Here is a 27,500-nt window from a genome sequence, read left to right on the forward strand (position 1 = left end):
GAAATTAAGTGCCCGCTGTTTTTTTCTTCTCTCTTTTTTTTCTCTTTGAAGGTGGTTGGCAGTCACTCGTGAAAGTAGTTGTTGCACTGTGAATAGTGCATGCTTATTAAAAAAAAGCAAGCATGTAAAGCTAAACACAGAGGCTAATTACTTTAGAAAGTGCTGAGCGTATAAAGATGTCTGTCTGCGTTGGCACCAGAACATACCCTCTAGTGGAAGGCAGGATATTTTACTGTTGCATTTTAGTCGTGTGTGTGTGTGTGTGTGTGATAATCTTTTTTTTAATTGCTTTATAACCAATAACACCTAACCCATGGTTACTTGGGACTTCATTTGAACTGAATTTATACGTTAGGTGCCCCATATAATCTTATGTACAGTAATGGAAAACGCAAATCAGTTATTCTGTTCTAATCATGACAGTAAATTGTATGTCAGCTACCACCCTTTGATCAACATAATTCAAAACTAGAGAGATGCACGCATAAACAGTGCCATATGACAGGGAGATGTTCTGTGGGGCCCTACAAAGTATTTATATTCTGTCTGTGTGATAGATGGAAGTTCAGCTATTCCCCTTGAAGCACTTCAAGGGTATAGAACATTGTTCGCTCTATCTCATGGAACAAGTTGAGGTAAGCAATGATGATGTGACATCTATCCATGATTAGGCCATGATACCTTTATTCTATCCCATAGTAATAAAACACTTTCGGCATGACACAATAATATTAATTAAACACCACACACCCCAACACACTTCTCGAACTGTACAATAACACCGTAATGCATTTAAACAGTATCTGCACATGGTGCTAAAAAGGGTACCATCAGGCACATGATAGCTTAGCTGTTTTCCAAAGCTGGTGTGAGTGCCAGATCATTAGAACCACTAATGCTTTAATGCCATGGGTACCCTCTGGAACCCATTCAAGGACCCCTGGGGGTCCGGGGACCCCCAGGGGTCCTTGAATGGGTTCCAGAGGGTACCCAGATAAATGTTGGAAAGTTAGTAACCAAATGTTTTTACCATCTGGAGAGAAAATGCATATCAAACGATAATGGTCTCAACACAGTTGATCACATCAATTGCCCAATTTGATCATCTGGTAGATCAAAAAGAGGTGTTTCCCCACCCCTACAGTATATCTGCACATAGTAACAATAGAATTTCATTATGATATATACTGTAGACTAGTAAGAATTTACCAATATTGATCTCTGGAAGCTCTCTCTCCTTTCTCTTTATTGTGATAATATGAGCTTTTAAAGGGAGCATGTACAACATACACTCATTAGCACTACACCTGTATTGTCTTCCAAAGAAATAGTGCTACAATATTCCACGGATAGGCTACACTGTAGCCTATTTGCGGAATATATGGGCAATATATGGCCATATACAGTAGGTCGCCAGTTCTGGACAACCGGATCTCCATGCTTTTATATGGGCATATCTGTTGGATCAGTGGTTCTGGACAATAACCTATCCGGCCGACTCAACGCCGGGCACCACGCTCCCTCTAGTCCTTGTCAATAAGCGCACCGGAGGGACGGTTTTCGAGATACGTGATCTACAGACATACACACAAACTTACAGAGTGTTCAAGCATTGAATAATAATAATAATTATTATTACTATGTATTAGTAGGCAGTTAGTGAGTGTGTGGGTGCTTATGGGGTGTCACTTCAGGACTGGTGTGTACTAGGCTGGGAGATAATATTCACAGTGTATCCTGAGCAACAACAAAAATAACTAGACTACACCATTGGCAGGAACCACACAGTTTCCTTTGAATATATATAATACCTTACCACTCTCACTGTCACTGACACACTGACCTTTTAGTGATTTACAAAACAAGAATAAGACTTCAGAAGATTTAAAGATCAATATCCAGAATCCTTTCAGATGTAGATTTCAAGACCCTCTGACAATGCAATGCAAGTTGCATACTGTGTACATATTTCTACATATATATTTCTTCTGTTGCATATTTTGTGAAAATATCCACTGCAGGCATTATATGTCTACGGCAAGAAACACTTGCCGAATATCAGAAATTCAGAGTTTTGTCACTCCACTCAAGCCATTTTGTTTCCTTTTGCTTTTATTTTGCCTTCCTTATCCTTGTGGTGCAATTAGTTTGCTGTCCTTGTGATTTTCTCTGGGCGTTGTGATTATAAGCTGTTTCCTTGTTTAGTTTTTTCTTAATCAACTCTTTTCCTTATTTTTCCTTTTTTATCCCAATTTAATCATTGCCAATTCCCCCCATGTATTGTCCCCATCAGTGCCAGTCCCTACTGTTTGGTCTGTGGAGGGTGTAAACAACTATACGTTTCTCCTCTGATCCATATGGAGTTGCCAGCCGCTTCTTTTCACCTGACAGTGAGGACTTTCACCTGGAGGGTGTAACATGTATTGTGACTTGATTGGTTATTGTTGTCTCTGTTTCATATGCAGAGTGACTTATTTGCTGATAATTATACTTTGTCTGTTTTTTTCTAGTTATATCGCACAATTTTAACTATTGTCTGTTTTTATTGTATACATGTTATGTATGTGAGGACCCCAGGAAGACTAGCGACCACCTTGTGGAAGCTAATGGGAATCCTAATAAAGAATAAAGAATGTGCAGACGCTATCCCTCCAACTTCAGAACAGCCCCAACCAACCTGCAGGAGTCGCTAGTGCATCGACAAAAAATGCCGGCAGCGAGCTGTGGGAGCGAGTATTCGATGCTGGCGTCTGGAAACTGCCTTCAGCATGACACGACCAATGAGAGTTAGCGCTTTCGTTGTTGCTAAGATACGGTGTAAGGCCCATAGCACGTCTGGCCCATAGCTTGTAGATTTCTCGCACATGATTGGCGTAGCCTGCGTTGCCAGCTGGTTCGCGTCACAGAGGGTGCTCACTTTTTGTCGCAGATGATGATGATTGGCTGTTGAAACGGACCATCCAGAAGTAAATTGCGAGCTGAAATATATAACACTTTATGATTATTAGAAAAGGAGACACATGTGAAGATGGAAAATAAAATAGATGAGATTATATACTTTTGCATGAACGATTTTTGTAGCAAGTTGGGAGAGAATTGGCCCACTCCTGTGGCCTTGGGGTTGATAAGAACATTTTGGGTTCCAAAAGGGACGTGGAGATCCCAGTGGTGGACAATAACTTTACCCCTGCACCAGCCGGACACCCCATGTCAGCTGTCTTCATTGTCTTGGTCCACCATGTACTTTTGTTTACACCATGCCTCAGATTCCCACATGTTTATCATGTGACCTTCCCCGTTGGTTGAGTGTACAGCTCCATGTCATTACCATTCGAGCTGTATTTAAGCTGTGCTGTTCTCTGTCTTCACTGCCAGATTGCAAATGTTAACATGTTTTGCTTGGCTTCATATAGTTGTATTCAGGGTTTCTGAGTCTCAGCCTCTGTGCTCGTAGTCTGTGTTTCTGGTTACTGAGTCCTGTCTCTGGAAACCAGTTAATGCCTGCTGGACCGGCGTGTTTGACTTTTGTCTGTTATTTAGTTATAGAGAGAGAGAGAGAGAGAGAGAGAGAGAGAGAGAGAGAGACAACAGTTCTTAATATGATCACAATACGATTTAGTTATAAATGGTAGATGACAAGGCGTTATATAATAAACACTGATCGCTAACACGGAAGTTGGACAGTGCACCCGTCTCTACGGTGGCCCCTAAGGCTCAACTCTGACTACAAGAAGAAGAGGTGTTACTTCTCTACACCCCCCCCACACACACACACACACACACACACACACACACACACACACCTAGCCTCTCTACCTGTTATAATCCTACACCAATCTCCTCAAGGTGGGATTTGTCCGGATCAATTTCATAATGCATTATTCATTATGAGAATTTCATCAAATATCCTACAGGTCGCCCGCTCCGCCTTCTTTGCCAACCCACCGTCTCCAACACCATCACTTTTCTATCCCCTCATCATCATCTCCTCTCTTCCTCCCCTCCTCTACGTCAGCAGATTATCCAACTCAAATGAATTCACAGGTCAGAGGTAAATGAAATGCTCGCTTGACTCTAATCTCCCTTTTTTTCTGTTTTTCTTCTCGTCGCTGAGAAAGTGCTCCTAAAAATTCACCTCTCTCTGCCTGACTCGTTTTTTTGTTTATTATCATTTGTTGTCTCGCCCACATCTTCGGCCTGGCCGAGTGTTTGTGTGTGCGTCCGTCCGTCATCCATCCTTACGTCTTTTTAGAAGCTAATCTCCGGCACCGTTGGACCGATCGGCATGAAACTGTGCATACTCCTTGGAGGCCAAGTAAAAACCTCTGCCACAAATGTCTCACCTTAGCCTGTTATAGCGCCACCAGGAGGCAGATTTTTGCTAATCACATTTTTGATATTACTCCTACAGATGTCCAAACCTCACCCAAATTGGTACACATCATCTCTGAAGTAATTTAATCAAGATGTATCTGTCAGATCTTTCGGATTCTATTCCGATTGACTACGATTGGTTTTAATCGTAGTCGGTTTTAAAGGACCGATCGGCGGGAAACTTTGCACGCACACTCCCAGTATGCCAAGGAAGAATATCGTTTTTTCAATTCGGCCAGTTATAGTGCCACCATGAGAGACATTTTTGCCAAACACATTTTTTGTTAGTACTCCCACAGATTTTGTCCAAACCTCACGCAAATTGGTATACATTATCTCTGTAGTCATGTGATCAAGACGAATCTGTCACATTTCTCATATTCCATTCAAATTTTCGAAATATTGTGGCTGTTTTGCACAAAATGCCATACATTATGAATGCAGCGCCCGATTGCTGGGAAACTTTGCACACACATTCCCACTAAGCCAAGGAAGAACCTCAATCCCAATTTTTTCTAATCTCCTCATGGTAGCGCTACAACAGCGCAATTCACGTTTTGGCCTATAACTCTTGAACCGTAGGTTGTACAATAAACATCTTTTTTTCACTGGACTCTTTGGATCATGACGCAACTTTAGGCCCTGTTTGTGCCAGATTACATTTTCTGCCATAGTGTTTTCTTCAAAACACACTTTTTGCTACTACTCCTACAGATTTTGTCCAAAACTCACACAAATTGGTACACATTATCTCTGGGATCATGTGATCAAGATAGTTGGATAACTCCGATCCCATTCCAAGTGGACATGACCAATGTTTGTGGGCCCTCGGTAGGCAACCCGGCCTGGCGGAGATCTGTGCTTTTTTGCAGTGTTATGGTTTCCTTCAAGAAAGAGTGAGGAAGGGAGGAGAGCTATAGAGCGAATTTCACATTTTCATTTATTTAAAATATTTCATACAAAACTGACAACAAGAAAATAACGCTTCAACAAAGAACATTGCTATCAACACCCACAAGCGTACAAAACCTAATAAATCCACCAATACATAAATTAGAGAAGAAAATAACATTGGAGGGGGGAGGATGTAGAGAAAGGGAGGGAGGGGTGAGAGAGGGAGAGAGAGAGAGATGCAGAGAGAGAGAGAGAGACAGAGAGATGCAGAGAAAGGGAGTAAGATTAACGGGAGTGGGGGGGGGGGACTAATGGTGGAAAATGCTGATGTAGGTTGGCAATGTGTGTGAAGACTGTTATTTTCCATGGCTAACCGAGCCACTGATGAGCTGGCCAGCTTGTGTGTGTGTGTGTGTGTGTGTGTGTGGGGGGGGGGGTGGGGGGGTGGGGGGGGGGGGGTTAGCTTGTACAACATACAGCATTGTGATTGTCTGGAGTTTGTGTATCTTGACCATGTTATACATTTAAATTAAGACTTCTGATGCAGTCAGTTGAGCTGCTTATGAAACATAATTTAATGACAGTTAACGTCAGGTCTTTAATGAGTGGGTGAACTCATGGCCTTTACTGTACTGTATGTTCCAGCTGGTTGAATGTGATCTCATCAAATGTCGATAATTAGCCTACTCGGGACCAGTTCCAGAATGGAATTGAACGCCAACCCTAGAATTTACAATGTTGGCATTTAGCAGACATTCTTATCCAGAGCGACTTACTGTACGAGTACTTGTGTTGAGTATTTATGATAATATACTATACGTTTCTCATGATGAAATATATGAATATGGACAGCAATTAATGTGGCTGCGCATGGTCCAAATCACTCTACAGTATAAAGCGTACAGGCAGGGTCAATAGGTTATAATGGAATAGTAATGTTAAGTGAATTAGAACACAGTACGATGATTGGAGCTAGATACAGTATGGTGGTTCTAGCATCTCAGAAACGGCCACCCTTTTGCCCTCCTGGGAATTTCTCAGCGTTTGCAGAGAATGGTGCGATAAACAAAAACCAGTCAGCAGCAGCTCTGTGGGCGGAAACAGCTCGTTAATGAGAGAGGTCAGAGGAGAATGGCCAGACTGGTTCAAGCTAACAGGAAGGCCAAAAGTACATATAAATTATAACGGCTCGGTACAGCCGTGTCCTGAAGGTGTGCAGCAGGGCAACTCACGAGTCACGACTCATCGAACCTTGAAGGTGGTGGTGGTGGTGGTGGTGGAGTGAGGGCAGTATTAGGTTTGTGTGTATCTATTAAAGTGGCCCCAGAGTCTATTATCTTCTGAACTGTTTATGCTGTATACACCAAGTTAAATTCCTAGTGGCCTTGCTGCCTATACACAGCAAAATCTGGAGGGCACATTTAACTCTGAGAGTGTGGAAAATGGACCCGTGATAGTGACTGATATGACCCAAACAGGATGAGCATACAGTACATGAACTCTGCTTCAACTGATCTGAGGGGAGATGTACAGCGCAGAGAGATAACGGCTTATTCTGACCAACAGACAGAATCCAGGCCCGTTGTCCTCACAGTGGCTCTCTCTGTGAGACACTGTTCTTGAGCACAGTTAACCCATTAAGATCGGGAAAGCATCTGTCATTTTAGATTTTAACCACTTTAACCATTATTTTATTCTTTGGCTATTCAAAAATAACAGATCTACAGGCTCATAGCGCAGCACTGAGTGCTGCGCTATGAGCTTGTAGATCTGCTATTTTTGAAAAATAATGAACATTTGTGCAGATCTTTGAATATGTATATATTTTTTAAGCGAACATTTGTAACTCAAATCTTTGCTTCTGGGGGTCCCTGGAACTAAATATTTTGAGATGGGGGGAGGGGGGGTCCGCGGCCAAATACATATCATTTTGGGTGGTCCTTGATATGAAAACGATTGAGAACCATTGATATTATAGCAACATTAAGTGTTTCAGAAAACTGTTAGGATTTAGAAGACATTTGTAGATTCGACCTCAGTTCTTAATGGGTTAAGCGTTAAGGTACACAATAAGCTTTGTTGTGTCTGATAGGATTCAAGTATACTATACAAGGACGCTGTGGCCATGTGAAACTGACCCTGATGGGGATACTTGTCTAGCTTAAAGCACTTAAAACGCTTAACATTTTTTCAGGCCTATCTACCTCACTAATGGTCTTTATACAATGTATCCTTTTTGTCTACTCGCTCTGTGTCTCAGAGGCTAGCTGTGAATAGCTCGAAAAAAGACATGCCAATGACATCATTGGCGGAGTTTTCAGGCTAATGGAAATTGTACCCTTTCTCCTGGAACCCAGGCATGCTAAAACAGTAAGCATGATTTTTGCATTTAAAAAGCAAGAAAGTTACTGTATATACGATGTTGATCTTGTATTTCAAACAATGCTGTGCGTATTTGCACAGAAGCAAGAGTGGTGAAGAAAGAGAGTGAGGAAGAGAAAACATTTCCGTTTATTTCAATAAGTAGTCTACACTTTATTGCTGATATAAAAACAAATTCAAATACATCTTGTCATGTGGGAATGTAGTTAATCCAATAGCCTCCTGGCTTTCTTAAATTGTCTCTGCTCAACGTGCAGCAAGTCATCAAGTCATCAACAAATTTGGATCTCAGTAGTCCATCATGCTGGTGATGGTTTTCCTATAGTGCGCATTAATGTGACTTCACATTATTGGAAAATAAACCCTCATTAGGTGAACCAGGGGCGACGTGAAGTTGTTATCGAGAAATAACAGACTGCAGAATGATGTAGATTTAGCACTCAACAAAGCCATGTAGTAAGTGAGGTGGAGTGTACCTTTAAGTTCAAGGGAAAACATAAATTGCAATAGTAGTGCATATGACAGTGTTTGTATTGCCTGAAAGGACACAGTGCTGAATGCATACACTATGCTAGTCCCCTTTAAATTATCCCAACAGTTTGTATCAGTACTAACAAATATTGTCAGCTTCTGTAAGGCCTTATTTACTGCCTTTAGCAGACTGATTTGTCTGAAGAAGATCCAAGCAGGCGCCAAACAGCAGGAAACGGCAGGATCGAAATGTTGTGCGTGTATTTATTGAATAAACCTCCAGAGCATACAAGAAAAGTTGCGCAGTCCGTCCCTCATAAATCATTTTAACTGTACATATAACGTGCATTGTAAAGGGTGGATACTATTCTGTATGTGTACTGAATAACCTTGTCTTGTGTACTGCTTGTGTCTTCAACACCGAGCCAATTTAATCCTTGAGGGCAAATAATCATTCCATCTGTCTATCTGTCCGTCCGTCCAAGTGCAGCTACACAGACATACTGTTTACGGTATGTATCCCCACATTTTGAAAGGCCAGGACTGTAATAATAATCTGTCACATTCCGGCGGTAATGAGACCTCTTGACTAGCACAGTGGTTCTCAAACTTTTTCATGCCAAGGACCCCCAAATTGACACTCAATAGCCCCCCATTTGAAAAGATTTTGTACAGCTCTAGCAGTGATTCTCAACCATTTTAATTCAAGGACCCCCAGTTTGACATTCATATACGTATCCCCATTTTATGGCATTTCTATCTCAGGGACCCCAATTCAATGTCAATGTTAATTTTATGCTGAGTGTACAAATGGGTCCATTTGGTTCCATTTGTACACTCTCTGAGTTACAGACCCATAAGGGTCCATTTGGTTCATAACTATCTATAATTTAGCTGGGGACCCCCTGGAATTCCCTGAAGGACGCCTGGGGGTCCCCAGACCCCACTTTGAGAACCACTGGACTAGCATTCAGTTCTTCATTCAGTGTAGGGACCAGGCACTGCAATGCAGTGTGCCTTCCTGTCCTATGACCTTGATCCAATGCCACCAGAACCTTGTGTCTCACCCTCTCAGCTCTCCTGTTGTTTGTCTGTCTCTGTAAACCGGCGTTTTCCAACCTGTGGGCCGGGGCCCCCCGTTGGGCCGTCAGGATATTGCAATTGGTCGCCCAAATAATTGGCAAAACACTACGATTGTATTGATAATATAACATTAATATTAAAAACATAATGTAAAGAAATACATTAATGGTATTTTCTTTTCTTTAAAACCTTGAAAACAAGTTTTTGTGATACCGATAAATAGAAACTTAAAGTATACTACTTAGCTCCATAGTTCCAAGCTAGAACACAATCGATCCATTAAAATGAACCTGTTCTGAAAATGCACGCGGACCACCCATCTGACCACTTAACACGGCAGCTGAATGACTGCCGCGTGAAGTGGTCAGATGGGTGGGCCACGAACACTTTTGAGATTTTCAAGTGGGCCCTGCATCCAGAAAATGTTAGGAACCACTGCAATAAACTTCTGTTCATTTATTTAAAAAAAATAAACGTTTAGCTTGACCACATGATACAATGCAAGAAACAGCTAAGGCATGTCAGTGAAGAGAGAAGGTGACATATTACTAGATTAGATTTTGCACATTTTAATGATGTACTGTTGTACTTTATTTGCCTAGTATGCAGGAAGCATACCAACTGTGTGAACAACCCTTACCATTGCTCAGTAAACCCTTAATTGGTGCCTGTTATACCAGTGGTTCTCAAACTTTTTCATGTCAAGGACCCCCAAAATGATACGTATTTGGCTGCGGAACATCCATCTCAAAAATATGTTGTGCCGTGGATTTTTCAAAAATTGCAGATCTGCACTCATAGTGCCGCACTTTGTGCCACGCTATGAGCTTGTATATCTGCTATTTTTGAATAGCCGAAGTATAAAATTTGGTTAAAGTGGCTAAAATGATTGTGACACTACAGTATATTAACTACTTTTGCTGGGGACCCCCTGGTACCCCCCCAAGGACCCCCGTACCCCACTTTAAGAACCAATGTGTTACCATAATCACCACTGATTGTGATGTATTGTACCCAGGTATTTATACACTCACTCTGTGTCTACATTGAGATTATAAAACATTTCATTGAGTCTTCCGGTAAGTCTGCCGTCATCTTCGTCCTACTCTGTAAATAGATGTTCTGGGTTGTCCTGTTGCACTACTGCAAGCCCTTCATGTTCCCGTACATGTTGTCAGCAGCCTGTATTATCACTGCATTTCGTAGACAGGGGTCTCCCAGGGATCTCATTTTATTACTATAACATCCCCAGAATAGGGACTCTAGGGTTTAAGTGTTGGTTCACTGCAGCATGTGCCGAGGCACATTCTGTTTTGAGTATATAAAAAAATGTGAATTCTTATTCTCTTAAAAAATACTGTATCATTATTACGTATAGTAGCCTGCTATATTTACCCACTTTTGGGTGTGGGAGTTTATCTCCAAAGGAATGTAATCCACGATAATGACAAATACAATTACTAAGGCCAAACTAACTGCATCCCCTTCTCGTCCGACACGGGAAGACTTGAAAGCGAATTAGTTCAGGCCAAAGGGGTCTCTTGTTGCCGCTTTCTTGTTCTGCTCTGTTAGCGCAGATAGAGTTGTGTGATAATCAGAAATCAGCCCACATCATTTCCTCCTCTGTTCCCCCTGGAGAGGGCGGGAAAAAAACGATTAAATTGAGCCAACAAGTCTTTTTTTATATACTCCCCAGGAAATACAAATGTATTTGTTTTGATCTTATCTGCCTTTTCTTCTCTCTTATTTAAGTCAAATGCATTATTCATGAGCGTACCCGACAACAGACAAAAGTCTCCATTTTTCCCAAAACGTGTTCATCTGATATTGCACAGCCACCAAGGACAAATACGACTTTCCTCCAACCTGAGTATTACCGTAAGTTGAAAAAGCTCCCTTTGTCTGCGCTGTTCAGGGTCGGCCGGCCGAAGATGTTATGTATGTAGACCAATGCGGCTGCTGTTGCATGCCAAGGAACAGAAATAGCTGAAGGCAACCTCCCCGACGGTGTTGCTTTAGTAAGTCAAGGTGCTGCTCCAGTAGATGACTGAATGTGCAGATGCTGCATGCAGTTAGCATCAAGCTGTCCCACAGGGAGAGGAAGAGAGCAGCGGAGACTCCTACACAATGAGAGAGAGTGTGTGGTCAAGGTTGTTATGTCGTACAGTAGCTTACAGCTCTCCTCCTGCACAATTAGGGACACACGCACGCACGCGCGCGCGCGCGCGCACACACACACACACACACACACACACACACACACACACACACACACACACACACACACACACACACACACAGCAAGGAGGTGCACAGTGCAAAAACAGACAGAGCCTCATACACATACACTGTGTTGACAAGTTTAAATGCACACACATTTACACATGCATACAAGCACACAAGCACACACAGTGGTGCGCACACACACGTAATGGCACATTACACACATCCTGTACCAGACACACAAAGATGCAGTCACGAAAATGCATGCACGCACACACTCGCAGGTCTACGCACACGCATGCACACACACAGGTCCAGAGAGATCAGTCCCAGGCCACTCTAATCTGAACTGCAATTATCAAGAGTGATGGGGAAAAAATCAAAAGTGCTGTGGAAATCCCCACGGTCCACCCACTTTCTGCCTCCATTAGACTGGTGAAGCACACAACCACACACACACACAGTGGCTGTAGCTGAAAGGGGAGAGAGGCCGTCTGGGAATCAGAAGATCCCCGGTCCGCCCTCTGGCTGCCCAGTCTGTGTCAAAGCAATCTGGGAACCCATGTAAAAAAAAAAAAAAGGAAAAACGGCGCCCTCTGCTGTTTTTTACCTTTGAATTTGACTCTGGGGGTGCTCTCAATAGATTGTGGGTACAGGAAATAGGCCCGTTTGGTCTGCCCTCAGCCCTCCTCTTCCGGTGGGGGCGCCTATGTTTTCATTCCCGATAACAACATTTCTCCACGGAACATTAACAACATTTCTCCCACAGAACATGGATCGTTTTGGTTATAAGCCCACTTGTTTCTATAATGGAGGAACAAGTTAAAATTGTATTAACCTTCCGTGGTTTTGTCGGCTCCAAGGACGCTATTGTTAAATGAGTTTGGGTTTGTTTCAGTGGGAAGCGAACGCACAGATGTAAATCCCGCCCACTACATTTGATTGGGTAAAGGCACGCCCACTTGTAGGCTAATGTTGCCCTCCTGACAGATGCAGTTAGCGCAGCTCTGAATCTGTTCTTGAGAGATTAGTGTCAAAGTGTCCCTGTCTGAGCAAGACATTTAAACACCAATTTCCCCTCTTTACTGTATCACTAGTTAGGATGGGTTAAAAGATGGGTTACATATTTCACATGTGCAAATGTACTGTGGCAAAAATGTAATTCCGTCTGTGTGTCTATCTGTCCCGGGCCTAACTTGGGCGCCGCCAGACCGATGGACCTCAAATGTGATGTGTTTCCGACAACCCAAAAAACAGATATCTGTCTGATTGTCCGCGGGTCTGCAGTGCATCACTGATTGGCTGAGCTTTGTGTCACGTTTGTGCCGCTTCGTGGCAGTGTGCACAATAGAACTCCATTCGTGTATGACCATGTAGGTTATCAACTCGACATCAGCAGTTTCTGAGGACATCAAGGATCCCCGTATCTCAATGTTTAGTCGTATTTTAGCGGTTACTACAGTGGGTACTTTGAAAACGGGTGCCACGGGTTCTCCAACAACAAGTACAGGTAGACCTATTGTATATACGAGTGGGACATGCATTCCCAACTTGCATCGTTCCCGACTCCAAGGAGGCCCGAGTCCGTTTATAACTGTGGTAACTTGCATCATTCCCAATTGATATCGTTCCCGACATGCATGGTTCCTGAATTGGCCAGACTATCCTATTATAATTCTAGTAAGCTCACGGTGGTGGTGGTTGGTGGTAGAGTGGTCTCTTGATCAAACTGCGCATGCGTCGTTGTGTGCCAGGTTTCGCGAGAGAAACAAGCAGCGAGGTCTATGAAAACGAGGCCAAACCAAACGAACCCTATAACACCAACATTGGCCCTAAAGCGCTTACAATCGGCGGACATGGCAACACCGACGCCGACCCTACACCATAGACCCCGCCCACTCTCTGCTGTGGAAAGTAAACACTCCAGATTTGTTTCCCCACACACGACACGACGCACATTAGCTCCATAAAGAACGGTTCTATGTCGTTCTCTTCCAGGATCGGGCGAACGTCCGCCAAGGCTCCGCTGTTTACCCTTTTGTATACATCGTATCCCAAAACTAATGGTAGATTCTAAACCGCACGGATGTTTAAGGTTTGGTCGGCTGCATAATATTTTAGGTCGCCAGCGAAACTACCCCTTTAAATCGCTTATTTAGTCAGCCTGTGGCCATGTTTCCCATTGTAGCCAAACCGGGAGCAGTAGTGGCAGCGGACGTAGGGTTTTTTTCCGGGTTGAATGGGAAACATGGCCACAGGTTTCGCGAGAGAAACAAGCAACGAGGTCTATGAAAACGAGGCCAAACCAAACGAACCCCATACCACCAACATGCAACCTGATAATAATGTCCAAAGCATGTCTGTGTATGTTTACATCCATTACTGTGTTGGCGTTAGTTGGGATTAATGTTTATTAGCCAAACCAAGTTAATATGAGCCGTTAGCGTGATGCTAAGCTAACGGACGTTTGGCGCTAGCATGCGGCTAACGCTAATGTTAACCAACGCTGCTGTCGTCACTCAAACGGCTACGTTAAACATCTTATCAACAACCTGTATGAACGTCAGTATGGTCAATGTCATCAATGCTAACTAATTAGCCCGTTGAACAGTGTTCATTTGGTGACTTCTGGGGGTTTCTGACTGTGACACAATGTCACGATGTCGCCGACGCAGCTCGCGGGAATCGCGGCCTACTGCGCCACCAGAAGCCTCGGATCATGGTAGTGGCCCTGTCCCCCAATCAACGTGCTTTCAGCACGCACGACAACAACACATCTACCGGATGTACCATCTCAAGAGTGTTATGTAAACACGGAATGAATAGCTTAGCACTTCCGGTGGTTCCTTCACAATAAAGGTTGAAACAAATACACACACCATGCAATGAAATAATCATATGCGTTTCTTAAACTCTAAATTGATACATTCCTTTATTAACTGTTTTAACTACTCCTGCAATTACATTTATATGAAATAAATCACAAAACCCCCCTATAACATTAAAAAAACGCCCAGTGGTGGACAAGTCCTCACATTTTCTTAAGTAAAAGTATCAATACTGCAATGTATAAGTACTCTGACACAAGTAAAAGGCCTAAAGTACAAAAGCATTGCCATCAAAATATACTTAAAAGTTCCAAAAGTACAAGTACTAAAATGTTTGAAAATACCTCATCATCAGGCTCACAACGCGTCGCCATGCGTTGTGAAAATAGCAGATCTACAAGCTCACAATGCCTCGCAATGCGTTGTGAAAATAGGGAGATGGAGAGAGAGAGAGAGAGGGACGGAGAGAATACTCAAATACCTTGAGTAAACATAATTCAGAGTACTCAAAATGAGTAAAAATACTTAAAAGTACTGAAAATGAGTAAAAATACTTCAAAGTTGAAAAACAAAGTACAAATACTTAAAAATTGATAAAAACACTAAAAATACCTAAAAGTTGAGCAAAACCGTAAAAATACTTAAAAATAGGGGGGCGCCACGACGGGGCGCGCGCGGGGGAGAAACCGCGACAGGACGTGCATTAACCCCAACTTTGCAACTACTTTCGCCTGCGCCCTTCACCGGGTATGGTCTAGTTATTATTAATTACAGAAGGAGAGAAACAGTCACGCTTGAAGAGACACACAGGCAGACATACATTATACGTGCTGTACATACAGTACACAAACATGAAAACACACACACACACACACACACACACACACACACACACACACACAGACACACACACACACACACACACACACACACACACACACACACACACACACACACACACACACACACACACACACACACACACACACTCAGACTTATCACATCTCAATACCCTGTTTGACCATATGGGCTATCAAAGACTGTTTAGCCTCAGGCCATTACTTGTTTGACCATGTGAATACGTACTGCTTCCCTCCCAACACGCATAGATGTACTCACGCACGCACGCACTCGCACACACACAGACTGCCTGGGGTTCAGCTAATAGCCACTATGGACTTACTGTGTAGCCAGCAGACTTACCAGAACCAGAGTCCTGCATTAGTCTTCTATTGATTGTTCATGGGGCTGAAGTCTATGTTATGGTAGCATGCACAGCATGTCACCTGCAGGAAACGGGGATTATACTGGATAGGATCATCAAAATAACAGGATGTTACTCTTATGTTTAGCACAACTACATTTCGTTCATTCTGATTCAGCTTTTTTCATTTGCAACGTACTGTATACTGATGTTCAACTTACAGTATCCATGGTCTTTATGTGTGTGTTTTTTAATATGCTCAGCTTACTGTATACTGTACATGGTCTTTATGTTTTTAAAAGCCTGCTTATATGAAGCGCCTCGGATTAAACCTGTACATTCAAGAGATTTGTCATGCTCATGTGTATGAAATTTTGGCGTGACATGCTACACTAGACTATGTTCACAATAATACAAATAAAAAAACAGCATACACTATAAATAGAAAAGTGTGCTCCTCTGAACTCTGAGTAAGTCTCCGCCAGGCCGGGTTGCCTACCCAGGGCCTGGCGATTTTGGAAATCTCAATTGGAATGGAATATCTAACGGATAGGCCTACATCTTGATCACATGACTCCAGAGATTTGCATAGTGTGTGGGGAGTTGTGTCATGATCCAAGGAATCCAGGTGGGGGGAGGGTTTATTGTACGACCTACGGTTCACATAGGCCAAAACGCGAAGTGGCCACCAAGAGGCTGATTTGAAAGATTTGAGCAGAGGTCGTCCCTTGGCCCACCAGGAGTGTGCGTGCAAAATTGCACGCCGATCGGTCCAACGGTGCCGAAGATTAGCTGTTGACAGATGGACACACACACACAGATGGACAGACAGACGGACAGACGGGTGAAAACATAGTATCCGGCCGAGGTGTTGTGGAGCCAATAAACACAGGGAATAACAGGGAGTGGAACTGACTGAGAGCTGAGCAGGACTTTTAAACTTCATTGTTTAATGGAAAACATGCATGTAGAGTTGTTTCATAAACGTACACCCCAACAAAGAAAGCGTTGCGTTAATGTTTGATTGGGATAAAATGGATCACGTGGCAATCATGTTGTCAAGAACTGCAACGTGCCGCGTCGCATCTCGTTGGGCTATGTTTAATATGCATTCTTCAGTCCAGATGAATGGCATGTCTTTGGAATGTGGACAGACACTAGAGCCCCCGAGGGGTTCTTGGGGGGGTTTCCCGGGGTCCCCAGCAAAATGAGGAACACTTAAACCCTATTTTATATTTTTCATTGTGAGCTTGTAGATCTACTATTTTTGAACAATATTGACAAATGTTAACACATTAACAAATCTTCTCTTATGGGGACCCCTGGCATAAAATCTTTTCAAATGGGGGTCCGCAGTCAAATGCATATCAATTTGGGGGGCCTTGACATGAAAAGATTTGAGAAACAGAAACACTGCACTAGAGCATAGAAAGGACATGGGATTGAACCCAGATCCTTCTTCTTTGAGAACTTGTATTTGAAGCTAGGTTCATGATTCAATGACTTTGCTTAGCAGGAACAACTTAACACCAAGATATTAAGAGTGTCAGGTAAATGCCTAATGTAGACTTTATCATAATAACAAATGTTTCATTGCGTTGTAGAGGTTCATACAATAAATTCTGTTTGTGGCGCAGTAAAACATGGCACTAAACGATTAACTCTGAGCTACCAAGATAGATTAAAGAATATACGGTATATTCCCCCAGCAGACTGTGACACTATCAATTTTCCACTAGCAAGGCTGTTCCGGCACAATTGGCCTTTTTGGCATACTAGAGGTTCAGGCCGACACCTATGTTGCACCGTCAATCTGACCGATAGGTGTCTCAGCAGCACGACTTGCAGCATGCCACTTCCTCTGCTTTTTGGCAAGGCGCTGCATCCATCGTACTTACTTGCTTGCTTGCTGGGTTATTTCCTCAGTGTCACTTGCCTAGTCTTGCCTGTTCTCAGGGGCTTTTCTGGCTCTTAAAGCGTGCATTCTATCCGTAGGAGTTTCAGCCCTTTTCTGAGAAGCTGGAGTTTGGAATTTGACTCCATATACAGTACATTATGTGTGTCACAGGGCAGCCTGTGCCCTATAGACATTAATCGGGGACACTGCAAACACACAAGCTACATAGTTGCTTCCTATTAATTGAGGACCATCAAACCGGTTGGGAGGTGACTGTTTTAGTAGCATCAGTGTTGAATATTTTATCATTGGTACATATGCACTGTTGAACATTGAAGGACTGCAAAGATTTTAAACTACGTTTTTTGATCGGATATCGGCTCGATATCAGCCAAAACAATTGGATCGGATTAGATCGGACTCATAGGCGATTTTTAGGGGGGGGCATGGCATGCACTTGCCCCCTGTGGGCTGGACAATTCTCTTTTTTTAAATATATATATTTTTCATATTTAAAAAATATATATATGGATATACATGTACATATATGCAGGCGGCCAATTCCGAATATGTCACATACATATGTGCATATAAAGATATGTGTTCATAAATTTCCTTTGCCCCCTGGTGGCAGAGGCCAAAATCGCCTATGATCGGACTGCAGCGAAAAAGAGTGATTCAAACGCTCCGATCCAAACACTCCATTCCAGTAGTCCGTCCAGCACTTCTCTCCAGCACGTTGGATCCAGCAGGCAGCAGCATGCAGAGGCCGCGTGATCACAACAGTGTTTGCCAGTAGCATAGCTCTGGTCCATAGCGTCAGAAGGAGTTCTCCTTAACGCTGTTATTTTTCAGCCGGCAGCGCAGGCTGCACAGCCTCTCGTCTGTAGTAAAAATGTAAAATACACTTTCCCTACTCACGAAAACAAAGACGGTTTTAAGATGTTGGAAGCCTACTTTCCTTAGTGGGAACACTCGGAGCACCCCACCTCCCGTCTAAAATACACTTTTTGGCTGGAAAAGGAAATATTTCACCCGATGGAAAATGTTTTAGTTACTCCACTACAGACCTGGTCAATGGAATTTTTCTCTTATGCTCTTCTTAAAAAAGAATCTCCCCATCATCCTCGGACTTCAGAAAGTAGAGATGGAGTAGCCAGTGATTTAGTTAACTGATTTTGTATTTGTTATTCATTTGTTTTGTATTTTATTTAATGCTGCTGTTTAAGTTAAAGTTAACCCATTGGTTAATAATAAATGGGTCAGTTTTTAGCATAACCTGCTATTGTGGAACTTGTGGACTATTATTCTGGGGAAATGTTGTTCTCTGTTTGAGTAATAGTAATAATTACTTGATCAATCCTTTTTTAACATTTAGTTTTAACATGAACATTTTAATAAAAAAGTAAAGATAAAAAAGTGTGCTGCCTGCCAGATATCAGACAGCATAGAGAGATTTAAATATGTGGCGTATCGGATCGGTATCGGATCGATATCAATGCTGCCATATCGGTATCGTATTGAAAGTGAAAGATCTCGATCGCAGCACCTCTATTTTAAACATGTTTATTTATTGAAACTGTGGAATGTTCAATTGATTGTGGGTCATCTGTGCCTCATCTGCAGTGCTGGCAATTTTGTTAATTGGGAAGGTGCCAAGTACTGTGGAAGAGGAGGGGTGTTTCATTTTGTGTCAAGTAAGTTGTCTGACTTTTAGAGCCTTGGCCAATCAGGTCAACTTTACAATGTGCATTTGACGGGGGTATTTGACTCCATATGTGTATTAAACGGGGGTTATATGTGCATTTGACTCCACAAACAGTATGTGTATTTAACGGGGGCATTTGACTCCATATATGTGCATTTGACGGGGGCATTTGACTCCATATATGTGCATTTGACGGGGGCATTTGAGGGCCCCGTGGCACGGTTCACCGACCCGCCCACCGGCAATTTTAATACAGGTTAACGTACGTACAAAAACAATCCTCATTCCTGTCTGTGTATACCACATAAAAGAATGAAGAGCAAAAGAAACAAGAAAAACACAACACAAAGATGCCCCAGGCAGAAGCAAACAAGAGTTTAACCGGACATTCTTTAGTAAAAGCCTCACAGATGATCATAATTAGAATCACAAAAGACTTCGTCATTAAGATTGAAGTTAACAGGTTGTTGTTGTTTTTAACAATTAGCACAGGCACCCTGGACTCCCAGATTTCGACTCATTAATGTGCAGCTCAGTGCTGTAGACAGTTCATCTGAGAGCAGACAGTGTTCTTTGCTAACACTGGAGGAAGGGTAGTACTAGACCTTATGAGGCATCAATCCCTGTCTGTCTGTCTGTCTGTCTGTCTGTCTGTCTGTCTGTCTGTCTGTCTGTCTGCCTGGCTGTCTGGGCTGTTAGCCACCTCTGGAACGGCTCCATTGATCTCAGTAATTGTCTGCTGGTCCTCAAAGGGAGGGGTTGTTGGGAGTAAGTTTGATCCGAGCTGTTTACTTTCACAGCCCCCTCACACATGCACAGATGTGAGGCGTGCGTGCACACACTCACACACACTCTCTCTCTCTCTCTCTCTTTCTCTCTCTCTTTCTCTCTCTGTCTCACTCTGAAGAAGTGAGCTATCAACCAGGCTTGAGTTGGCATAGTGTGTGCGTGTGCGTGTGTGTGCGTGTGTGAGAGAAATTACCCAACATAGCCTGGGGGCAGTAGAGCTGCTGGCATCATGCAGTTACATAAGGATAGGGCATCACAACCTGTAAGAATATACCCCAGTGTTACCTCTCCACTTCGTATGTGTGTATGAACTGTATGTCAATTGCCACACAGCCCTTTCTAGTTCTCAATGACCAAATGCCAGACAATCAGACAGACATATGATGGACAATCAGCTATTGCCTCTGAAACACTGCCTTCCACACTGTGTGTGTGTGTGTGTGTGTGTGTGTGTGTGTGTGTGTGTGTGTGTGTGTGTGTGTGTGTGTGTGTGTGTGTGTGTGTGTGTGTGTGTGTGTGTGTGTGTGTGTGTGTGTGTGTGTGTGTGTGTGTGTGTGTGTGTTATGCATATATAAATACACACACACTCAACACCATGACTCACTGCTCAAGCAGACAGGATGTGGTGCTTTGCAGTGTGATTGATATGACGATAAGAGTGCAGCACCGTGCTCCACTTCTCTATGCTGACTAGTAGCCATCCGTCCGTTGCAGTGCTCCACCGTGCCTCATATAGCCAGAGAAAGAGGAAGCTGTTAAAACCACGGTGTCTGCGTGATAGCGGCTGACAATAAAAGTCTCGCTCTATGTACAAAACCGCATTGTATTTTAGCCCTTTACCCAACCCTTGCACACAGCTCATGTAGGCGTGCGGTCGTGAACGGACAGGTCCTCACTCGACGTCAGAGAGGAGTTGAAGTCTTGCCTTCATCAGGAGGGTTGCAGAGGTGCCGTGTACTGTATGTGGCCTGGTTGTACAGTTCAGCACTCAACAGAATCAACGCAATGGATTTGAATAGGAGGCTTGCAGAGCCTTGTGGACTCACCGTTGACCCCCAGTTTACGGACTTTTTTTTAATATATCATCTCGTCAGCGATAGAGGTTAGCAGTTAAAGTTTATGGGCCGAGAGAGTGCGCCGGAGGGTGGAGGGGTGCTGGGGCGTTCGCTTACCCCTGTGTGGTGTACCAGAGGCAGGCTGTGTCTGCTACAACTTCAGCCTAAATATTTGCTCCCTGCTGTCCTGGAGGCAGGGGCCTTTTGAGTGGAGCACAGATAATTGATTTGGATGTGTGTGCTTTTGACCTTGCCGTCATTCCGATCTATCTGTCCACGAAGTGTCTCGGAGTCCTGTGCGGGGTGCACAGGGCTCCTCCCAGGCAGAGGGAGAACATGGCCCGAGCTTGCTGCCCTTGTTTCAGCAGCAGCAGAGGGGATGAGGTAAGGGAGAGGGACAGAGAGAGAGAGAGAGAGAGAGAAGGGGGGGGATTAAAGAATGATGGAATGCTAGGAATATAGGTGAATGTTGAGGGGCAAGTTTGGACAAGCAGAAGTGTGTGTGTGTGTGTGTGTGTGTGTGTGTGTGTGTGTGTGTGTGTGTGTGTGTGTGTGTGTGTGTGTGTGTGTGTGTGTGTGTGTGTGTGTGTGCGCACGCGCGCGCACCTTTTCAGAGGTCTTTCCACGTGCATCTTGACACTGATGTAACAAAAACCTTGCCTTCGAATGCTTCCCTCAGCTCCACAGACAATCGCGGATTCTCAATTTTGCCTTCAGCTGCCTTGTAAGAAAAAGAGAGATATTAACTTCCACAACTGAATTGCTCACCACAGTCTTATCGTGCGAACACTTCTATAGATCAATTCTCTGCACTTTTCATAGCAAGGTGAAGAAATAGTAGAAAAAGTTGCTTCCTCAAGGGAATATTTCCCACAGCAGTCCACTTTCTTTGTGAGTGTTTGCCTTTCTGACAAAAAGGGACTGACATTTCTGTCCCCCTTGGAAAGAAATGTTCAGTGCTCTGTGTTTTTTCCCCCTTGTCTGTCACTGGCTAGCAGAGCAAAGAAATGAATAGTGACAGGCAGTCCATGGTTGAGAGTGAATGCCGTTAACAAAGCAAAGAATTTTCTCTCTCTGGTACTGTATGTTGAAGAGGGCTGATTGTAGCTATTGTACATGTATACATACTGTACATGCTTTTCAAGTTGTTTATATTTCCCTCCCTTTCACAACAAGTTAAAAAGGATGCCAAGGGTTGACTGGAAAACATCAAGCATTTTATTATTTTAGTTGTTTGTAAACAAAGATATTTCCCCATGCCAGATTGAAAATGTATGAATTGAATTAGCAGTGGCCCTTGTAATTGGTACATGTCAACATTTTGTATGCATAATGGAAAGGGATAATGTAGTTTGTGTTTATGTGTGTATAAGTCCAATTCAACCAATTAGTTCTGTTTGGCAGCCTGAAAAGCAGCATCAAGGAAAGTCAGAAAATGCAGTATGCAAAGAAATCCCTGCTGCAGTCAGCAGCGTTGCCATCAACAATTAATATTTAATTCATACATAATTTATACATCTGTGATATCTAGAGTATAGGCTATGTACTGTCAATCTTGCTAATTGCACAATTTATTTGTAAGGAGAAGGTCGCCCACACACTCACTGCTTGCTCAATAAAGAAACACTTTTATTAAAGAACTTGGTCAAAGACCTTCCTTGGCAAGATACCTGAGGAATGTCTTTGAACGAAACGTTGCAAGTTCTTTGATAAAAGTGTTTCTTTATTGAGCAAGCGAAGACATTGTGCGGGTGTCCTTCTCCTTGCACGTTGCGTCTGCTCCACCAACGCACCTAAAATTCCCTGACTCGCCTAGAATCACTCTGATGCACCAAGTCCAAACTCGAAAGCTTGCATATATACGAGTTGATCATAGCCTCGCCCTCTGCTCACTTCGAAATTGATAAATGCCAAGCTGTGCGAGGAAATGACTGTGTACCCAGTGTTCTGTCTTATGTTTGTTTTGTAAATGAGGGACACTCTTTTTTTGGAACCTCGTTCAACCTTACATTACTGCATATACCGTAGCTATAAGCTGGCCCATGCTGTTGCTCTATCCCTGATTATTTCTCCCAAAAGTCCATTAAAATGTGTAGTCTTAAGATTTTCTCCATAACTCCGTTGTGTATTTTGATGAGGGCTCGTTTGAATTAAATGCCTGGAACTTGTTTTCCTAGTCGTCTGGTTGTGGTGTATGTGAGCTCAGACACTGAACTCGTGGAAGGATATGCCTATTAGACGGCTTCTCACATTTTACACTCAATGAACCTAACTGCACTTGGAAATGGATGAAGGTTTTGCTGTGTGCTTTATAATTGATCAAAAGCAGACCCAGGAGGCAGTCGATGCTTATTTATCAGGTCTATTTTTTGCACAATGAGTAAAGTTGTTTTTATTATTATTCCTTAATACAATAGGTGCAGTCGAGGGCCTTTGAGAATTCCATCACACAGACAGAAATAGCTATTAGTACACCGAATCAGTATGGAAAACAAACGTATTAAGATGAACAAATCAAAGAGTTGCATACAAGTACAAATCTAAATCAGTGCTGTTAGAATCAGATACGTCTGCTTTGAGGAGCAGTCACATGGTGCTGTGACCAGCGTGATTACAGATTACTTTTTTCCCTTAACATAAGCGTGCAATGAATATTTTTAGACCCACTAGTAGTGGGGCTCTAAGGATGATGCTATCAGCAGTCAGTCGTTCAGCCAACACCATACAGTAATGTCACTGTTGGCTGTTGTTTCGAAATTAATATCCTGTACTGTACTACAAGAGTGTCACCCCAAAAGTAGTGAAAATAGACGATCTACAAACTCACCATGCATCGCCCGACGCACCTCGACCCGTTGTGAGCTTGCAGATCACAACGCGTCGTTGTGAAGTGGTTAAGTGGATTTTATAAATATTTAACCAATGAAAGGTATTCCTTTCTTTTTTTCCATTTCCTGAAAAGTATCAGTTTTGGACATACAATGTTCCCCCGACAGCGACAATATCTCAAAAACAAAAGTCTGGATTACTATGGAATTTGCTGTGTACCTTCCTCTAGTGCCAACTGTAGGTTAACATTTTCGCTTTCACTCAAGATATCTCAAAATGTAATGGGTAGATATGAATTTCATAGGTTTCATAGTATGAAACCTATGAAATTCATGCTCCCTGAGCAAACGCTTAACATTAACATTGAGTGACCCCATGACCTTTCACATATCTCATATAATAAGCAATTTGCAGGATAAAACCTAAGGTGGCCTTAGGCCAAGTAAAGATATTCTGTGACTTTTTAGTTTGTCTATTTCATTTTAAAGTGTTTTCTGCAGTTAATGTGTCTGTAAATATGTGTTAATTCTTTTATGAATACATAATATCATCTATAATGACAATGACTATAGTGGCAAATGATATTGTTGGGATCACTTCCAGAGTGATTTGATGAATGATAAAAACACTGACAGCCAATGAAAATCCATCCTGATTTAACTTTCAACATCACTTTCAACACATCGTGATACCATGAAATTGATATTGACTATACGACATAATGAAGAAATAAGACTCTTGTAATGGGGTGTTGGATTCTCCTAACTCATCTTTGAAGAGTTTTGTGAACCCATCCTTCTGGTTTTCTTTTTCTTTCTCTGTGAAAAATACATGTTATAGCTCATCAATGAGGATGCTCATATCATTATCATTATTAGTCTTGATATGGTCCTTTATAGGCCCCTAGTGTGAGGGTTACTTCGTAATGTTGTTTATAACACGTCGTGTTGAGCAACACTTCAATGGTGACTCTGCAACAGTGTACCTAACCATTCTTGGTCGTTTTTTAGCTTTTCGCTGCTAGTGTGAACGCAGCATTAATCATGTTTCTTTAAGGTGACTCTCCACCAAACAGACTACTTCAGACTACTTCAGACTGGTATTTGGTTGGCAAAAGTTTGCATTTAGTCTGTCAGCCGACGTGCCCATTGATATGCTAATGTAGTATAACTTCCAGCCCAATCAGGAACCCATCGCCAATTAAAAAGGAAAAACGGCGCCCTCTGCTGTTCTTGAGAGATTACTTTCAGCCTAGCCTGCCAGCGTTGCCAGGTCTGCTTATTATAAGCGACTTTGGGCTTGTTTCCCTGCAAAGTCACTTGTAAATAGGGATGTTCCCAGCGTTTTTTCAGTGGTATAAAGTAACTAGTACATTTACTCAAGTACTGTACTTAAGTACAGTTTTGAGGTACTTTTACTTTACTGGAGTATTTCAAATTGTCTGTACTTTCACTCCACAACAATTATTTGAAATGTTTAGTTACTAGTTACTTTGCAGATATAAATCATTATAAAACATACATTAACCACTTTACCCTATTTTATACCTATAAGCTATTTGAAAATAGCAGATCTACAAGCTCACAACGTGTTGCGATGCACGCGTTCTGAGCTTGTAGATCTGCTATTTTCAAACATTTTAGTACTTTTACTTTTGGTACTTTAAGTACATTTCTATACCAATACTTTAGTACTTTTACTCAAGTAAATGTTGAATTCCGGACTTTTACTTGTAACAGACTCGGAGTACATCTATTGCATTGATACTTTTACTTAAGTAAAACATTTGAGTACTTTTTCCACCACTGCTGACATGTACACAACATTTTTGAAAACGGTTATTCGAATAATCAAAATTAAATATAATTAATTTATTGAAATTAACACCCATAAAATAGCCAAAACTGAGCAAATTTCGATCTATAAGGCCAAATCTCATTTGAAAAAAATATATTAAGAGTATATGAAAGCCAATTAAAATGTTTATACTATTGGAATCTTACACACCTGCTCCCAATAAATTACATCACCACAGCGCAAAAGTAGGTCAAATCAATCAATCTCTCTCTCTGGGAGCGACAATGAGAAACAGTGAATGTAGGTTTTCATAGACATGGCCGCTTGTTTCTCTCACAGAATCTGCCAATCTGGCAACACCGAGAGCCCTCTCTGTGTGTTGTTGTCACTTCTTCTCTGCTACATGGCTACTCCCAATCGGGCCCCAGTCGGCCACAGAACTGAACATGTTCGGTCGGCTCTGGGTCGGCCGAAAAGGTCCCGACGGACCACCCGACGGACCTCTAACCGACGGGCCGACGTTATCGAACACTTCCCGACACCAAGTCGGCCCAAAGTCGGTCCGGTCGAGAGCTAGCTTTACTGATACAGCATGTTAGATTAACTTTTTTTGTCATTCAGCTGAAGCTCTTATTGAGAAAGAACAGGAAATAGTTCAGTGTCTTGCTCAAGGACACCTTGACAGGACACATGGTTACATTGGGCGCTGCACCTGGGACCTTTCTTTTGCGGGACATTCACTCAGGACAGGGTCATCACTAGGCTTCTCTGCCACCCCTAAACTGAGTAATGAATAGCTAGTATGAAAAGTATCACAGGGGACGTGCTGTGGTCATACAGACCGGCAGTTGGTGTCCATGTCCTTGGTTGGTTTGTTTGTTGCAATTTGTCAGTTATGTCATCATTTTAAACAGTGTGTTCTATTTCTGCCTTTTCCCCATGCATGTTTAATTGGGCTTTAACCGATTTGTATGCCTTGCCACAGAAATAAATTCCCCATTCGGGACAATAATAGTCCCAAACTTGGATAGTAGGCTAGGCACAGATGTACCCACTTCGGAAGCTTCAGGTTTAATGCTACATTTTGTGCAACATCATAGCCCTAAAGGAATTGTGTGGATAAATAAAGATACTCTGTCTTTTCAGCCATTAGAAGTTACACATGATCATCACATGATACATTTGTATTCCTCCACAGCCCTTACATAGATATGACACCAGCAATATCACACTTACGTAAACATTCCTCCATCGGGTCATCTGTGTTTCTGTCTGTCTGCTGACCCATTTTTGTTTCTGGATCAAAGCAGGGGTGGGGAGAATGAAGACATGGACAGATTATTTAGAGTTGGGTTGGCTCACCCAGCTGTATTTGTCCATGCTTACATGTACGTGTGTATAGGTGTTAGTTCAGGATCTTGCCTACAGTAGTACTTTGGCTGTCCAAAAAGAGTTAGATGTGTGCTGAACAGTGACATGTGTGCACTCATTGTTTCAAGGCATTGATAGTGTACATTACCATCCGCTGTGCCAGATTTAGCGAATTCCCTTCATAACATAGGAAAATATAATGGAAAAAAAAGATCATTAGACTAGAAAAAGTGCTCCTAGGAGCACAGGTCTCCGCCAGGTCAGGTACGTTATTCTGGCCTCCTGGTGGCGCTATAATAGGCCAATGTGAAAAGGGTGCCATTTATTCTTAGGTCTTTCACGGCAATCAGACACTGCATTCATGATTTGAGGCATTTCGTTCCAAAAATGTGTTTTGCTAAATTAGACCTGCTGGTGGCGCTATAACAGGCCAATGTGAAAAGGGTGGCATTTCTTCCTCTGCCTAGTGGGAATGTGCGTGTGAAATTTCACGGAAATTGCAAGCTGCGTGCATAGTTTGAAGCTTTTTGTTCAAAACGGACCAATCCTGCAAACTTTGGAAGCCAACCATAGGCAATGAGGATGGAATATGGGA

At 42.6% G+C, this 27,500-nt stretch overlaps 1 protein-coding gene across 5 annotated transcripts in view; it reads left to right on the plus strand.

Moving 5' to 3' along the window:
- inpp4b (inositol polyphosphate-4-phosphatase type II B) overlaps positions 1-27,500 on the plus strand; it is a 222,570-nt gene that overhangs the window by 30,697 nt on the left and 164,373 nt on the right. Inside the window, exon 1 of one of the 5 annotated variants that reach the window (XM_084043332.1) lies at positions 20,588-20,955. The exons of 3 other annotated variants lie outside the window; for them this stretch is intronic. Coding sequence is in view for 1 of the 2 variants with exons in the window: in XM_084043331.1 (XP_083899457.1) it covers positions 21,245-21,292 (48 nt within the window). In the remaining variant the exon portion in view is untranslated. Of the gene's footprint in view, positions 1-20,587; positions 20,956-20,984; positions 21,293-27,500 lie in introns of those variants that run through there. One more of the 5 variants, XM_084043331.1, reaches the window with a different exon arrangement.

The sequence above is a fragment of the Gymnoscopelus microlampas genome (genome assembly GCF_963454915.1).
Source record: "Gymnoscopelus microlampas genome assembly, chromosome: 2".
Lineage (NCBI taxonomy): Eukaryota > Metazoa > Chordata > Actinopteri > Myctophiformes > Myctophidae > Gymnoscopelus > Gymnoscopelus microlampas.